This window comes from Ranitomeya variabilis, chromosome 3, assembly GCF_051348905.1.
Source record: "Ranitomeya variabilis isolate aRanVar5 chromosome 3, aRanVar5.hap1, whole genome shotgun sequence".
Lineage (NCBI taxonomy): Eukaryota > Metazoa > Chordata > Amphibia > Anura > Dendrobatidae > Ranitomeya > Ranitomeya variabilis.
In genome coordinates this window covers 739,545,545-739,563,822 of record NC_135234.1, presented here as the reverse complement: position 1 = coordinate 739,563,822, position 18,278 = coordinate 739,545,545, and the positions used below count along the sequence as shown (strand labels likewise).

The 18,278-nt window shown below is 48.5% G+C and overlaps 1 protein-coding gene across 1 annotated transcript in view; it reads left to right on the top strand.

Annotated features, from left to right (window-relative positions):
- The window catches only part of PGR (progesterone receptor), a 138,676-nt gene extending 120,657 nt beyond the window's left edge, over positions 1 to 18,019 (top strand). Inside the window, exons 7-8 of the mRNA XM_077298475.1 lie at positions 371 to 528; positions 17,593 to 18,019. Coding sequence (XP_077154590.1) covers positions 371 to 528; positions 17,593 to 17,748 — 314 coding nt within the window. The 3' untranslated portion in view covers positions 17,749 to 18,019. The remainder of the gene's footprint in view (positions 1 to 370; positions 529 to 17,592) is intronic.
- Positions 18,020 to 18,278: the final 259 nt, after the last annotated feature.

Genomic DNA, 18,278 nt, shown 5'->3' with positions numbered 1-18,278 from the left:
ATGACTGTTGACGACATGCTGATTGACAGTCGGCTCCCCGCTGCCTAACTGCGGGGGGACAGCTGTAAATTGGCATGACTTTGGCAGACATGCCCCATCTACAGAGCAGTCCGGAAGAGGAAGAGCTGCTCTGTTGACGTGGAGCAGCTGAATCGCCTGCAGGAGTGGTCAATGACTTCTCCGTGCCGGCGCCATGTAGAACAGGTAGGTTGTTGCCTCTGTTTGCAACTATGTGTCTGTTATTTTTTAAGCCCATAGTAAAACAAATAAAATAGTTGTAGACAACCCATTTAAAGAATACTTTTGATGCTTTGTAATTGCAGAGATAATCATTCCTATTACTTACATAGAAATGTTCTTTATTTTTCAGTTCCTTTGGAGGGTCTTAAAAGCCAAAGTCTATTTGATGAGATGAGGTCAAACTACATAAGAGAACTAGCAAAAGCGATCAGCATAAGACATAAAGGAGTTGTTGCAAGTTCCCAGAGGTTCTATCATCTAACCAAAGTTATGGACTCCATGCATGAAGTGAGTGCATCCTTAACGATACCCCGTAAAGATTGTGTGTCCTTTACATTTACTTAATTGACATCTGGTACAGAACAGCAAAACATGGAATCATAAAAATAGTAAGACATTAATAAATAAGTAAAAAACCATAAAAGTAATATAAAGGATTCACAGGAAGACAGTAGCCTCCTACTGATACACCTGAGAAGACATATTACTGGCATCATGTAGATGTTAATGTTATAAACACTAGAGATGAGTGGATCTGGCAATTTGGAGTTTGCCAAATTGTGCGGATTTTTCCCTAGTAAATCGACTCACAACGGAGTTATTGTCTGTCAGTTGAATGTTCCATCTTATACTCTGGATTCTCTCCAGATCCCAGAACATAATAAAATTAATATGTAATACACAAACAAAAAAACCCTAATTCTTCTCTTGTGTCCTCACTGCTGACTGCCTACCATCCTGTCTTTAGAGCCTCTTCATTCCATCGCCCACCACATTTCCACCAATGTCTTCACTCTGGAATAGGACTTCCCAATGCAAACGGGCCTCATATCTCTGTGCATCGTAATATAGTAATGTCGTTACGTCATGACGTGAGCTGTGCCTTTGAGGCTTGGTTGTGGCCGGAAGTGTTGTTATAGAGTGAAGACACTGGAGATTCAGTGCAAGACGGTGTAAAGAAGAAGTTGTGAGGACGGGATAGCAGGCAGTGTAATGGAACGGCCAAAAAGGTGAGTTATACAGTGAGTATTAGGTTCTTTGGGGTTTTTTACTTTTTGCCAATATTCTATGGTTCAGTGAAATTGTGGCCAGCTGGGTTACACTTTGCTGAATTTGTGAAAAGCAAATTACAAAAAAATCCATATTTTGTAGAATTCACAATTTTTTGGAAAATTCTAGTAGAATTCAATTCCATTCGCATTAATTGATCCATCTCTAATAAACACTCTTTAAACTTTTGGTAAACGCAATAGTTTAGGTCAAAGTATGATCCATCAAAACATTGAGGCTGTGCACAAGTCAGAATTTTTCCTCGCACCAAGTGGTCTTAGGAAAAAGATCTCAGCATCCACAATTTGCCTCCAATAATCGGATGGCACTCATCCATTCATGTCTATCGGTCTGTGGAAATGATCGGACCTCACTCAAATGACATTCATTGATAGGTTGGTTAGAAGGAGTTTGTGGATAGTCTCCGCACTGCCGACAAGATTTAAGACATATAATCCAGTGTAGTAAAATGATGGTTTATTTTGACGCGTTTCGAAGTACAAAGTTATTTCTTCTTCATGAAAAACCACATGTATTGGAGACTCGCATCTCCACAAGATAAATTGACATGCTGCGGTCTGGAAAGACGGGACGCATGTCCATCTCTGCAGGTAAGCCCTTAGGCGTCTGTGCACTAATAGTGGGCACTGGATTTCTTGAGATCCCATCCACTATGCTGTAACATCTGGACACTGCGGGTTGTACACTGCACAAGTATGCAGCATCCAAACCACAGCATTTACTGACCATGTGCACCTACCCTTAGAGTTTTCCTGTCACCACTGGTTGTAACTGCCCTCAGTCTCTGCCAGACCCTCCTCCTGCCTCCTGCTCCACAAAGTGCAATGCAGCAGGGGAATAAGGTAGTTGATTGGACAAACTGGGAAGGGAAAGGCTTCTACATAGGTGAGTATAATGTGTTGTGTGCATCCCTCCCTCCCTGATGCATCCACCCATCCCTCCGTCATCCAACCACACATACATCCATACACACATCACTATAGACTGAGGTTGCAGGAGCTGAGGTGTATTATGTGGTATATATGTAGATATATAAACTGTAGGCACTTCACAGTACTCGTATGTCAGGGGTAATGTGAGGACATGTCAAGCTCTATCACCACAGAGGATGTGATCTGGAAACACGTGATGCTCTATCACCACTGTGGATGTGATGTGGAGACATGTAGTGCTCTATTTCCACTGTGGATGTGAGGTGGAGACATGTGATGCTCTATCACTACAGAGAATGTGATGTGGAGACATGTGGAGCTCTGTCACCACTGTGGATGTGATGTGGATACATGTGACATTCTATCACCACTGTGGATATGATGTGGAGACATGTGGAGCTCTATCACCCTGTGGATGTGATGTGGGGACATGTGGAGCTCTGTCACCACTGTGGATGTGATGTGGAGACATGTGAAGCTCTATCACCACTGTGGATGTGATGTGGAGACATGTGGAGCTCTGTCACCACTGTGGATGTGATGTGGAGACATGTGACGCTCTATCACCACTGTGGATGTGATGTGGAGACATGTGATGCTCTATCACCACTGTGGATGTGATGTGGAGACATGTGAAGCTCTATCACCACTGTGGATGTGATGTGGAGACATGTGAAGCTCTATCACCACTGTGGATGTGATGTGGATACATGTGAAGCTCTATTACCACTGTGGATGTGATGTGGAGACATGTGGAGCTCTATCACCACTGTGGATGTGATGTGGAGACATGTGGAGCTCTATCACCACTGTGGATGTGATGTGGAGACATGTGGAGCTCTATCACCACTGTGGATGTGATGTGGAGACATGTGGAGCTCTATCACCACTGTGGATGTGATATGGAGACATGTGAAGCTCTATCACCACTGTGGATCTGATGTGGAGACATGTGACGCTCTATCACCACTGTGGATGTGATGTGGAGACATGTGATGCTCTATCACCACTGTGGATGTGATGTGGAGACATGTGGAGCTCTATCACCACTGCGGATGTGATGTGGAGACATGTGGAGCTCTGTCACCACTGTGGATGTAATGTGGAGACATGTGATGCTCTAGCACCACTGTGGATGTGATGTGGAGACAGGTGAAGCTCTCTCACCACTGTGGATGTGATGTGGAGACATGTGAAGCTCTATCACCACTGTGGATGTGATGTGGATACATGTGAAGCTCTACTACCACTGTGGATGTGATGTGGAGACATGTGAAGCTCTATCACCACTGTGCATGTGATGTGGATACATGTGAAGCTCTATTACCACTGTGGATGTGATGTGGAGACATGTGGAGTTCTATCACCACTGTGGATGTGATGTGGAGACATGTGGAGCTCTATCACCACTGTGGATGTGATGTAGAAACATGGGAAGCTCTATCACCACTGTGGATGTGATGTGGATACATGTGAAGCTCTATCACCACTGTGGATGTGATGTGGATACATGTGAAGCTCTACTACCACTGTGGATGTGATGTGGAGACATGTGGAGCTCTATCACCACTGTGGATGTGATGTGGATACATGTGAAGCTCTATTACCACTGTGGATGTGATGTGGAGACATGTGGAGCTCTATCACCACTGTGGATGTGATGTGGAGACATGTGGAGCTCTATCACCACTGTGGATGTGATGTAGAAACATGGGAAGCTCTATCACCACTGTGGATGTGATGTGGATACATGTGAAGCTCTATTACCACTGTGGATGTGATGTGGAGACATGTGGAGCTCTATCACCACTGTGGATGTGATGTAGAAACATGGGAAGCTCTATCACCACTGTGGATGTGATGTGGAGACATGTGGAGCTCTATCACCACTGTGGATGTGATGTGGAGACATGTGGAGCTCTATCATCACTGTGGATGTGATGTGGAGACATGTGAAGCTCTATCACCACTGTGGATGTGATGTGGATACATGTGAAGCTCTATCACCACTGTGGATGTGATGTGGAGACATGTGGAGCTCTATCACCACTGTGGATGTGATGTGGAGACATGTGGAGCTCTATCACCACTGTGGATGTGATGTGGAGACATGTGGAGCTCTATCACCACTGTGGATGTGATGTAGAAACATGGGAAGCTCTATCACCACTGTGGATGTGATGTGGAGACATGTGATTGTAGCGCCCCCACTGCCGCAGGGCCCGAGGGGTACCCGGTACCGGGCCTCTGAGTCTCTGTTCTGGGGTTGTCACGGTGGCTAGACACAGTCCGTGACCCTGCTGAGGGGCGTACAATGAAGGTGGAGGGAATGGTGTTGATGTTGTGGTGGTGCGGTGCAGGTCGCAGTAAATAACGAGGACACCAGGTTGCAGTCTCTTTACCTCTTTACTGAAGGTCCCAGGATCCTCAGTCCGGAATACGGTTAACTGGGCTGCGCAAGTCTGGTCGGTCCAATGGCACCTCCAGAGTTCCCTTTGCAGGTGGAAATCTGTGCCTACCTTCTAGCGCTTGTGTGTTGTGGTCCTCCCCTGCTGTGCTTACGGGATAGTCCCCACAACTGTTGTGTCTGTTTCTGAAGTTCCCTCACAACTCGATTATGATGTTCCTCTTCGTCCCCCAGATGATATGGCTAGGAAGCTCCCGTATGACGGGTAGGCTCGGAGTTCTTCCGGGACCCTAGCGTCGCCCCTCTCCTATTGTTGCCCCCTGTGTCTTCGTAGGTGATTTGTGTGAGACAGCCCGCCTATAGCTGACTGTCCTGCCGTAGGTTTGAAGTATTGCTTGGAGCCTAGTACTTCCTCGGCGTTCCGGCCACCGGCTACGCGCCTCAGTAGGATGTTGCCTCGTCTTACAGCACGACTCCTACTGGTATTTCTCCTTGTTGCGTTGATCTCGTTTCTCACTCAGCACAATATACCTCGCTTCTTGTCCTTAGGGTACCGCCGCGATCAAGTGCAGGCGCGGTCCCGTAACGTTCTCTCTGTTCGCTAGGCCTCTGTCAGGATCCCACCCCTGACAGGGACCCCCCTAAGTCTCTCCCCGCAACACCCTCTGCCACAGGGTGTTGCCTGTTCGATTCCCAGTCAGCTTCTGTCTAACTTTCTGCCTAACCCTCAGTTTTACCAGATGGTGAGGAGTGGCCTAATACATAGCACCCTTAGCTCCCCCTGGAGGCCAGACTGTGAAGTGTTTTGGTGACTGTGATACCTGGTCAGAAGAACTCCTTCAGTGCCATCAGACGTACCATAGCCCCCCTTAGCGGCGGAGCATCAGTACTGCAATGACCAGGACTCTGGGGCGCTGCACTCCCCCCGGTTAAATCCAGTACTCCTGGACTGACAAGAAAACAACAGTACATGTCAGCAAAAAGACATACAGTTTTGAAATGCAATAACATTAAGCAAGTTTGAACAGAGCTTCCCTTTATGGGAGGTGAGAACACTTGAACGTTACAAACATGGTTAAATACTTTAAATAACATACTATAAATAACTTTTCTTACCCAACCGGGTATACTACTAAGTGCAAATTTTGAACAATAATTTAACATTGCCTTTAAGGATGTACACACTGAATCCACTAAAGACCTTCTTATAACACGCTATATGGCTAATCAACTTTTCCTTCATTTTCCATCTTTACATCTGCAGGACCGCCTGTCTATCTGCCCCAGGCCTACTGCCTCTCGTTCTGTTGCAGGACCGCCCCTTTCCGCCCGGGCCTTCTGCCTTTCTGCTACTATACACAGTATAGAACATATCATCCATCTCTCAGTTCAAGATCACTGAGCCATCTCTGTATGGCTCCTAGGAGGACTCACTGATTAACCCCGTATGGGTTCACTTCCTGTCCTCATTCTCTGACACATCATTAAACATTTCTCACAATTAACTAGCTCACTACATATAACTTTTTTTTTATACGTAAGCATTATTAATACTTTCTTTTAAAGCATCATCATTCCTTAAGTGCTATCGATGAACATTCCCTTTAAGAAGGAACCAAGTCTCTCTGAGGTAGTGCAACTTCTCAAGCTGCAAGTCCGTACGCAGCAAGGACTCCGGTACTGCTTCCAGCAACAGTTTCTTCGCAAAGAGTCCTTTCTTTTATAAAACCAGTAGAGGGCACCTTTAAGAAGGTGCAAACTATTTACAAGGAGTTTGTAATCATGCAGTGTTCATGATCCAGCAGTTCTTTCAACAATGATAAAACAGGAAACAAAAACAAAAAGCAGAAGAAGGGATCCCGGGTAAACAAAGGGATCCCTTTAAGAGTTACCTCAGTCGGGTTGTAGCAGCAGAAACACACGGAAGGACAAATAGTTAACTATATACATGTTCGGAAGATTAGAACATTTACTTGAACCACTCAGGAGGCAGCACCGGCGGAGGCAACCCCACTGGATATTGCCCGCCGCCTGGTACTGCGTAAGGGGGAGTGTTATCCCATCTGGGTGTCTGCGTACCCACTGTCTTCAGTCCTGGGGCAGCAGAGGCACCGACTACCTGAGGAGGCGCCTCCTTGGCCACAACGGTGGTTGAGGTGATGATGCTGCAGGTCGTGGTTTTGATAATGGTGCACGTTGGAGTGGCCACGGTGGTCTTGGTGATGATTGCGGGCTGACCACAAGGGGGCACCTTTGCTATGGGAAACAGCTTCACCGGCACCTTAGTCGGGGGTGTCACGGGGTTTCGCTTCTTATGAACAATCAGGGCGAACCACCCCTTCTCCCCAAAGTGCCGGGTGTAAGCGACGTCGTCCCCCGGGTAGAGATCCCGGTCTGGATGGTCTTCCCTGAGATGAGACTCCACATCCCTCCGGTTGACAAAAACTTCGGCGTACAGGCCCGGCTCTTTTATAAAGCCCCAGCCTCTGCGGAGCTTGAAGGCGACGACGGTGCCCTGCCTGCGTGGGGCCTGGTGAGCGGTGGGGTCCTTGCGGGCCCGGTCCTTGACCGCCAAGTCCCTTTGGTGGTAGGCCTCTAGCCCGGCCTGGTACACCTTTTCCTTCTCCTCCCACTGCTGTTCCAGCTGGGCCTGGTATTCCTCCCAGATCAGGGACTGCACCATCTCCCCTTCCTGTGTCTTCACCCCGGGGAATCCCATGAGGTTGGGCCCTGGGTTCACCCAGCGGCACACTGTACGCTCCGCATGGACCTCACTCAGCGGGGTAGTTGGTGGAATCGGGGCTTTCAAAACATGTTCCATACCCGTTGTCTCCTCCCACGGTAACAAGCGCTGGAGTCTATGGGTCCCAGGGAGAGGGGGTGCCGCGACGGGGCCTATCAACAGACCCTCAGCCAGCGGGACAGGGTCGGCGGACTCACCAGTCGGTGCGTGCCCCTCCTCCTCGGTCGGCTCCACTGGCGGTATGGTCAGTGGGAGCGTCGGCTGGGGTTCCGGCAGCAACGCAAGGTCCGACGTTAGAAGGTCCTCCGCTGGCTCCTCCGTCCGCAGCTGGAGGAGTTGTTCGATCAGGCCCTCCATCTCCATTTGCAGGAGGCCGGCCCCTATCGCGGAGAGCTGGCTGCTGGGCTCATCCGGGTGGCTGGGGGAGCCTTCGGCCTCAACCCCGCATTCCTGGTCTGAGCGACTCGTCATAGCGTCCTCCGCATGGGTCGCTTCCTGGTCCTTTTCCCGCTCTCTCCTTCGTGGGCGGTTTCGTTTTCTCTGTCTCCGCCCACCATTGAGAATCAGGAGGTGGATCTCGGCTGCTGACGGACACGTCCTCACGGTGCAGAAATATTTAGACTGGGCGGCCATTGTCTTTCGCGCTCTTCAGCTGGTCTACGCCTACTCCACGCCCCTCTTCTCCTCCTGCGCTCTCCTCAGCGCTGTAATGGTGGCTGGTTTTGGCCGCAAATGGCAATCCACAGTCTTTGCAATAAGTCACAGTCCAAGCACAGTAAATCACAGTTACAAGGCACACATGACATGATTCTTCAGGCTTAAGTAGATCCTGTTCGTAACGCCAAGTCGTAGCGCCCCCACTGCCGCAGGGCCGAGGGGTACCCGGTACCGGGCCTCTGAGTCTCTGTTCTGGGGTTGTCATGGTGGCTAGACCCGGTCCGTGACCCTGCTGAGGGGCGTACAATGAAGGTGGAGGGAATGGTGATAATGTTGTGGTGGTGCGGTGCAGGTCGCAGTAAATAACGAGGACACTAGGTTGCAGTCTCTTTACCTCTTTACTGAAGGTCCCAGGATCCTCAGTCCGGAATACGGATAACTGGGCTGCGCAAGTCCGGTTGGTCCAATAGCACCTCCAGAGTTCCCTTTGCAGGTGGAAATCTGTGCCTACCTTCTAGCGCTTGTGTGTTGTGGTCCTCCCCTGCTGTGCTTACGGGATAGTCCCCACAACTGTTGTGTCTGTTTCTGAAGTTCCCTCACAACTCGATTATGATGTTCCTCTTCGTCCCCCAGATGATATGGCTAGGACGCACCCGTATGACGGGGAGGCTCGGAGTTCTTCCGGGACCCTAGCGTCGCCCCTCTCCTATTGTTGCCCCCTGTGTCTTCATAGGTGATTTGTGTGAGACAGCCTGCCTATAGCTGACTGTCCTGCCGTAGGTTTGAAGTATTGCTTGGAGCCTAGTACTTCCTCGGCGTTCCGGCCACCGGCTACGCGCCTCAGTAGGATGTTGCCTCGTCTTACAGCATGACTCCTACTGGTATTTCTCCTTGTTGCGTTGATCTCGTTTCTCACTTAGCACAATATACCTCGCTTCTTGTCCTTTCTTAGGGTACCGCCGCGATCAAGTGCAGGCGCGGTCCAGTAACGTTCTCTCTGTTCGCTAGGCCTCTGTCAGGATCCCACCCCTGACAGGGAACCCCCAGAGTCTCTCCCCGCAACACCCTCTGCCACAGGGTGTTGCCTGTTTGATTCCCAGTCAGCTTCTGTCTAACTTTCTGCCTAACCCCCAGTTTTACCAGATTGTGAGGAGTGGCCTAATACAAAGCACCCTTAGCTCCCCCTGGAGGCCAGACTGTGAAGTGTTTTGGTGACTGTGATACCTGGTCAGAAGAACTCCTTCAGTGCCATCAGACGTACCATAGCCCCCCTTAGCGGCGGAGCATCAGTACTGCAGAAATGCAATAACATTAAGCAAGTTTGAACAGAGCTTCCCTTTATGGGAGGTGAGAACACTTGAACGTTACAAACATGGTTAAATACTTTAAATAACATACTATAAATAACTTTTCTTACCCAACCGGGTATACTACTAAGTGCAAATTTTGAACAATAATTTAACATTGCCTTTAAGGATGTACACACTGAATCCACTAAAGACCTTCTTATAACACGCTATATGGCTAATCAACTTTTCCTTCATTTTCCATCTTTACATCTGCAGGACCGCCTGTCTATCTGCCCCAGGCCTACTGCCTCTCGTTCTGTTGCAGGACCGCCCCTTTCTGCCCGGGCCTTCTGCCTTTCTGCTACTATACACAGTATAGAACATATCATCCATCTCTCAGTTCAAGATCACCGAGCCATCTCTGTATGGCTCCTAGGAGGACTCGCCGATTAACCCCGTATGGGTTCACTTCCTGTCCTCATTCTCTGACACATCATTAAACATTTCTCACAATTAACTAGCTCACTACATATAACTTTTTTTTTTTTTTATACGTAAGCATTATTAATACTTTCTTTTAAAGCATCATCATTCCTTAAGTGCTATCGATGAACGTTCCCTTTAAGAAGGAACCAAGTCTCTCTGAGGTAGTGCAGCTTCTCAAGCTGCAAGTCCGTACGCAGCAAGGACTCCGGTACTGCTTCCAGGAACAGTTTCTTCGCAAAGAGTCCTTTCTTTTATAAAACCAGTAGAGGGCACCTTTAAGAAGGTGCAAACTATTTACAAGGAGTTTGTAATCATGCAGTGTTCATGATCCAGCAGTTCTTTCAACAATGATAAAACAGGAAACAAAAACAAAAAGCCGAAGAAGGGATCCCGGGTAAACAAAGGGATCCCTTTAAGAGTTACCCTAGTCGGGTTGTAGCAGCAGAAACACATGGAAGGACAAATAGTTAACTATATACATGTTCGGAAGATTAGAACATTTACTTGAACCACTCAGGAGGCAGCACCGGCGGAGGCAACCCCACTGGATATTGCCCGCCGCCTGGTACTGCGTAAGAGGGAGTGTTATCCCATCTGGGTGTTTGCGTACCCACTGTCTTCAGTCCTGGGGCAGCAGAGGCACCGACTACCTGAGGAGGCGCCTCCTTGGCCACAACGGTGGTTGAGGTGACGATGCTGCAGGTCGTGGTTTTGATAACGGTGCACGTTGGAGTGGCCACGGTGGTCTTGGTGATGATTGCGGGCTGACCACAAGGGGGCACCTTCGCTATGGGAAACAGCTTCACCGGCACCTTAGTCGGGGGTGTCACGGGGTTTCGCTTCTTATGAACAATCAGGGCGAACCACCCCTTCTCCCCAAAGTGCCGGGTGTAAGCGACGTCGTCCCACGGGTAGAGATCCCGGTCTGGATGGTCTTCCCTGAGATGAGACTCCACATCCCTCCGGTTGACAAAAACTTCGGCGTACAGGCCCGGCTCTTTTATAAAGCCCCAGCCTCTGCGGAGCTTGAAGGCGACGACGGTGCCCTGCCTGCGCGGGGCCTGGTGAGCGGTGGGGTCCTTGCGGGCCCGGTCCTTGACCGCCAAGTCCCTTTGGTGGTAGGCCTCTAGCCCGGCCTGGTACACCTTTTCCTTCTCCTCCCACTGCTGTTCCAGCTGGGCCTGGTATTCAACCCAGCTCAGGGACTGCACCATCTCCCCTTCCTGTGTCTTCACCCCGGGGAATCCCATGAGGTCGGGCCCTGGGTTCACCCAGCGGCACACTGTACGCTCCGCATGGACCTCACTCAGTGGGGTAGTTGGTGGAATCGGGGCTTTCAAAACATGTTCCATACCCGTTGTCTCCTCCCACGGTAACAAGCGCTGGAGTCTATGGGTCCCAGGGAGAGGGGGTGCCGCGACGGGGCCTATCAACAGACCCTCAGCCAGCGGGACAGGGTCGGCGGACTCACCAGTCGGTGCGTGCTGTCATGAATCCCAATGGCTAGGGATAGCAATGGACAAGCAAAGTAATACAAAATATCGGACGAGCTCTAGGGTGATGGAACCTGGGCTGACCGCTGCCCTACGCCTGACAAACGCAACTAGAGATAGCCAGGGAGCGTGCCTACGTTGGTTCTAGACGCCACGCACCAGCCTAAGAGCTAACTAGTACTGCAGAGAAAATAAGACCTCACTTGCCTCCAGAGGAATGAACCCCAAAAGGTATAGTTTCCCCCCACATGTATTGACGGTGAAATGAGAGGAAGGCACACACATAGAGATGATATATATAGGTTCAGCAAATTGAGGCCCGCTGTAAACTAGAAAGCAGAACGATACAAAAGGGGTCTGAGCGGTCAGCAAAAAACCCTAATCAAAAAACCATCCTGAGATTACAAGAACCCATGTGCCAACTCATGGCACATGGGGAGAACCTCAGTCCACTAGAGCTACCAGCTAGCATAGAGACATAATAAGCAAGCTGGACAAAAAAACCAAACAACTGAAAATCAGCACTTAGCTTATCCTGAAAGATCTGGGAGCAGGTAGGCAGGAACCAAACAGAGCACATCTGAATACATTGATAGCCGGCAAGGGAATGACAGAAAGGCCAGGTAAAATAGGAAACACCCAGCCTCTGATGGACAGGTGGAAACCAAAGGCCGCAACCCACCAAAGTCACCCAGTACCAGCAGTAACCACCAGAGGGAGCCCACAAACAGAATCCACAACAGCGTGCCCCTCCTCCTCGGTCGGCTCCGCTGGCGGTATGGTCAGTGGGAGCGTCGGCTGGGGTTCCGGCAGCAACGCAAGGTCCGACGTTAGAAGGTCCTCCGCTGGCTCCTCCGTCCGCAGCTGGAGGAGTTGTTCGATCAGGCCCTCCATCTCCATTTGCAGGAGGCCGGCCCCTATCGCGGAGAGCTGGCTGCTGGGCTCATCCGGGTGGCTGGGGGAGCCTTCGGCCTCAATCCCGCATTCCTGGTCTGAGCGACTCGTCATGGCGTCCTCCGCATGGGTCGCTTCCTGGTCCTTTTCCCGCTCTCTCCTTCGTGGGCGGTTTCGTTTTCTCTGTCTCCGCCCACCATTGAGAATCAGGAGGTGGATCTCGGCTGCTGACGGACACGTCCTCACGGTGCAGAAATATTTAGACTGGGCGGCCATTGTCTTTCGCGCTCTTCAGCTGGTCTACGCCTACTCCACGCCCCTCTTCTCCTCCTGCGCTCTCCTCAGCGCTGTAATGGCGGCTGGTTTTGGCGGCAAATGGCTATCCACAGTCTTTGCAATAAGTCACAGTCCAAGCACAGTAAATCACAATTCCAAGGCACACATGACCTGATTCTTCAGGCTTAAGTAGATCCTGTTTGTGACGCCAAGTTTTAGCGCCCCCACTGCCGCAGGGCCGAGGGGTACCCGGTACCGGGCCTCTGAGTCTCTGTTCTGGGGTTGTCACGGTGGCTAGACCCGGTCCGTGACCCTGCTGAGGGGCGTACAATGAAGGTGGAGGGAATGGTGATGATGTTGTGGTGGTGCGGTGCAGGTCGCAGTAAATAACGAGGACACTAGGTTGCAGTCTCTTTACCTCTTTACTGAAGGTCCCAGGATCCTCAGTCCGGAATACGGATAACCGGGTTGCGCAAGTCCGGTTGGTCCAATGGCACCTCCAGAGTTCCCTTTGCAGTTGGAAATCTGTGCCTACCTTCTAGCGCTTGTGTGTTGTGGTCCTCCCCTGCTGTGCTTACGGGATAGTCCCCACAACTGTTGTGTCTGTTTCTGAAGTTCCCTCACAACTCGATTATGATGTTCCTCTTCGTCCCCCAGATGATATGGCTAGGACGCACCCGTATGACGGGTAGGCTCGGAGTTCTTCCGGGACCCTAGCGTCGCCCCTCTCCTATTGTTGCCCCCTGTGTCTTCATAGGTGATTTGTGTGAGACAGCCCGCCTATAGCTGACTGTCCTGCCGTAGGTTTGAAGTATTGCTTGGAGCCTAGTACTTCCTCGGCGTTCCGGCCACCGGCTACGCGCCTCAGTAGGATGTTGCCTCGTCTTACAGCACGACTCCTACTGGTATTTCTCCTTGTTGCGTTGATCTCGTTTCTCACTCAGCACAATATACCTCGCTTCTTGTCCTTTCTTAGGGTACCGCCGCGATCAAGTGCAGGCGCGGTCCCGTAACGTTCTCTCTGTTCGCTAGGCCTCTGTCAGGATCCCACCCCTGACAGGGAACCCCCAGAGTCTCTCCCCGCAACACCCTCTGCCACAGGGTGTTGCCTGTTCGATTCCCAGTCAGCTTCTGTCTAACTTTCTGCCTAACCCCCAGTTTTACCAGATTGTGAGGAGTGGCCTAATACATAGCACCCTTAGCTCCCCCTGGAGGCCAGACTGTGAAGTGTTTTGGTGACTGTGATACCTGGTCAGAAGAACTCCTTCAGTGCCATCAGACGTACCATAGCCCCCCTTAGCGGCAGAGCGTCAGTACTGCAGCAACCAGGACTCTGGGGCGCTGCATGATGTTCTATCACCACTGTGGATGTGATGTGGAGACATGTGGAGCTCTATCACCCTGTGGATGTGATGTGGGGACATGTGATGCTGTATCACCACTGTGGATGTGATGTGGAGACATGTGATGCTCTATCACCACTGTGGATGTGATGTGGAGACATGTGAAGCTCTATCACCACTGTGGATGTGATGTGGAGACATGTGAAGCTCTATCACCACTGTGGATGTGATGTGGAGACATGTGATGCTCTATCACCACTGTGGATGTGATGTGGAGACATGTGAAGCTCTACCACCACTGTGGATGTGATGTGGAGACATGTGGAGCTCTATCACCACTGTGGATGTGATGTGGAGACATGTGAAGCTCTATCACCACTGTGGATGTGATGTGGAGACATGTGAAGCTCTACCACCACTGTGGATGTGATGTGGAGACATGTGGAGCTCTATTACCACTGTGGATGTGATGTGGAGACATGTGATGCTCTATCACCACTGTGGATGTGATGTGGAGACATGTGGAGCTCTATTACCACTGTGGATGTGATGTGGAGACATGTGAAGCTCTACCACCACTGTGGATGTGATGTGGAGACATGTGGAGCTCTATTACCACTGTGGATGTGATGTGGAGACATGTGATGCTCTATCACCACTGTGGATGTGATGTGGAGACATGTGAAGCTCTACCACCACTGTGGATGTGATGTGGAGACATGTGGAGCTCTATCACCACTGTGGATGTGATGTGGAGACATGTGAAGCTCTATCACCACTGTGGATGTGATGTGGAGACATGTGGAGCTCTATTACCACTGTGGATGTGATGTGGAGACATGTGGAGCTCTATCACCACTGTGGGTGTGATGTGGAGACGTGAAGCTCTATTACCAGCATTTCAACACTGTGCCGACATCTTTATCAAGTGAAAAATGCAAGAGTCCTTCTGTTTTCCATCCATTTTTTTTTCACGTTTGTAACTGATCTATTGTTGAGAGCCAATGGATAAATAAAAGTTCAGATTATTAGGGAAAGTGATTATAGAATGTGAATAAAATGTAATGCTTATTAACAGATTAAAATATTAAAAGATAAGTATGAGTACGCTTGTTAAAATTTTAGGTTTTTTGCAATGTAGCCTGGCAGTTATGCTCAGATGAGACTGCTAGTCGAGCTATAACCTTATGCCCAAATATCTATATTATCATATGGCACCCTGCACAGCAGTAAAGAACCAGCGTCCTATCATGCACTGAAAATAGACATGAACTTACTTTCAGATACGCTGTAAGTGCGCTGTCAATAGTAGTAGCATAGTGTGATAATGATGTTATGACAGGTAACAGAGTTATAAAGCACGTTGTAAGTGTACTCTCAGTGAAGGTGCGTTTTGCCGACCCTAGTGGCCCCTAGTAGAAGCCGGCAATGTCGGCGAAACCCGTGTTGGGACTACCCTGCCCTGACCTAATGTAGGCACGGATCGATCGAGGAACAGCATGCAGAGCCTATGGCTTTTAATACTGCCAGCCATTAGCATTGGGCGTAATACACAGCTCAGCAACATTAATCATCAATTAGAAGTACCTAAATTGGGAATACAACGATAACTGGCTGAATGCTGACTTGTATTTTGACAATAATTAGCCAGCTGATCTATGCACAAGGAATATCATTTTTGCTTTTCCTCCAATGATAGCCAAATGATAATTAATAAAAAGAGACTTTGGATCCTGTCTCTATCTGGCAATTTTCTTTGCCTTAAATGGCATCTGTCAGTAGAATCAACCCTCCAAAGCCATTTATATGGGCATGTAGATCATAGGAAGCTGAATAAAATGACACCTTGATATCTGTAATCGAAAGAATGATTCCTGAGAAATCCACGTTTTTTTCTTATATGCAAATCAGATGAAAAGATCTCTGTTCCAGAGGCGGATCTTCCCTAGAGATATTTTCAGTTCATTTGCATATTTGAAAAACGTGGATATCTCAGGAACCATTCATCGGATTACAGATATCAAGACATCCTTTAATTCAGGTTTCTATGGCCTACATGCTCATACACGTGGCTTAGGTGGCCTGAATCTGGGCTTATATGTCAAGACATATAAACTAATAGCTGCATATGTTAATATACATATTTGGGCATAAGACTATAGCTCAATTAGCAGTCTCACCTGAGCATAATTGCCAGGATACAGTGCCCAAAAAAAAATAATAGTAATAGTTACATTTTTATTCACATTCTATCATCCCTTTCCCTATTAATCTGAAATTATCTCCACGGGGGTACACTTATTGAATTTATGATAGATGGGACTTTTGTAACGAACGAATACAAGTCCAGTCAACTTGTTTGTAATCAGGCTTCATCACCTCCTAACAGATTAGCTGACCTCCTAGAATGTCCGCACATAAAATGCAAACCACAAGCTAAAGCTGTATGCAGACATTGAGCCAGCAGGCAATGCTTGGAAATTTCACCTTTGATGCCTGCAGAATTGTGAATACAGCTCTGAAGTATAATACAGGCTGTGATTGTTGACTAATAGAAGTTAAGTAATGTAACGCATGCACAAACGTAATCAATTTTATATGTGAGTTTATTCTCTCAATGAACTGTCGAATAGTGATGGGAACATTAAAGGATACTTTTTTTTTTAACTATGGGCCTAAAAACTAAAAAGGAAGGTAGTTGCTAACTATCTGCTTATTCTACCCGTCGCTGGATCAGAGCGGTCATTGACCACCACTGCTGGCAATTCAGCTGCTCCAGGTCAACAGAGCAGCCTTCCTCTTCTAAGCTGCTCTGTTGACAGCATGTGACTGCCGTTACGTTGCTTGACAGTCGGCTCCCCACTGCCTAACTGCGGGGAGCCATGTGTCATTCAGCATGAAGTCGGCAGTCATACCCCATCAACAGAGCAAAGTGGAAGACAAAACCAATGCTCTGTCGACATGACATCTGCTGAAGACGCTGAATTGCCGGAAGGAGCGGTCTATGCCGGCAGAGATAGGCGCTGGGCACAACAAGAAGGTAGTTCGCAACTACCTCCCTGTTTGTACTTATGCCCATAGTAAAAAGAATGATAGTCTATGACAACCCTAACCTAGACAGCGATGCAGTTGCCTTTGTGTATAACTTAATGATCATCTTCATATTAAAGGGGTTGTCCAGGATTTTTTTTGTAATGAAACAGACCCACTCTTGTCCATTTTTTGGCATTGCAGCTCCCTTTAATTCACTTCATGCGGAATGAGCTGCACTAGCAACACAGACTATAGACAGGAGAGGCGCTGTTTCTTAAAAAAAATCCTTCAGACACTGATTAACCCCTTTAAAGAGGACCAGTCACTGGCCATAAATGTTTTTTTTTAAAAAAACCTGATTGCAAATGCCGCCATTCTCCTGAATCCGGCGTTGTTTTTCTTTTCTTCCTGCGCCCTTCCGTTTCTGAGATATGGCCTCCTATTCGCTGTATGTAAATCTAATCTTGTTAGCCAAGTGGGCAAGAGCCTCAAGAGAACTCCCACAGAGAAGAGTTTAGAACCACGCCTCCTTGGCAAAAAAGACTAGATTGATTTACAGGGAAAAGGGGGACATATCTCCGGAACGGAGAGGTGCAGGAAGAAAAGAAAAACATCGCTGGATTCAGGAGAACAGCGGCATTTACATCACACATTTATGGTAAGTGACAGGCACCCTTTAGCAAGGTCCTGCTGTACATTAACCTTTGGTTTTATTTTACCAAAAACAGCTGGTGAAGCAGCTCCATCTCTATTGTCTCAACACCTTCCTCCAGTCCCGAACGCTGAGCGTGGAATTCCCAGAGATGATGACAGAAGTGATATCTGCACAACTACCCAAGATCCTGGCCGGGATGGTAAAGCCACTGGTCTTTCACAAAAAGTGATAGTTTCCCATCGCTGATTTATTTATTTTACAATTGCAAAAGTTATTTGTGGTCACTTCATGATTCGTTACAGTCTAAAGATCGGCAGAAGAGCGAGCAAATAAACCTCTCTGGCCAAGGATTTCACTCTTACTGGTTTTGTTATTTTCCCACCGGCTACACATTCAGTCATCGACCACGGATATCTTTATATGTCGCCTTACAAGTACAATGTTCTTTGCTTAAACTGTATGTAAAGTGAACCTGACACATTAAAAAGATACAACATCCAGCTATTGTTACAGCTTTTTATGGCAGATTAGTCTGGGCCTTCCCGGGCATAAGGGCATGAGTCTCTAAATCCTTAGCCATCAGTCCCTTAGATAACTGTGTGATTGATGTACTCACATGCCAGGCTTCCTCAGACTGTGCCAACTAGACGTACTGACTTGTAACAAGAGTTCAGGAGAAACAGAGTTGATATTCTCTGAAATCTTGTATTAAGTACAATGCAGCAGGTGGAAAGAGTAATCCCAAACAAAGATGACTAC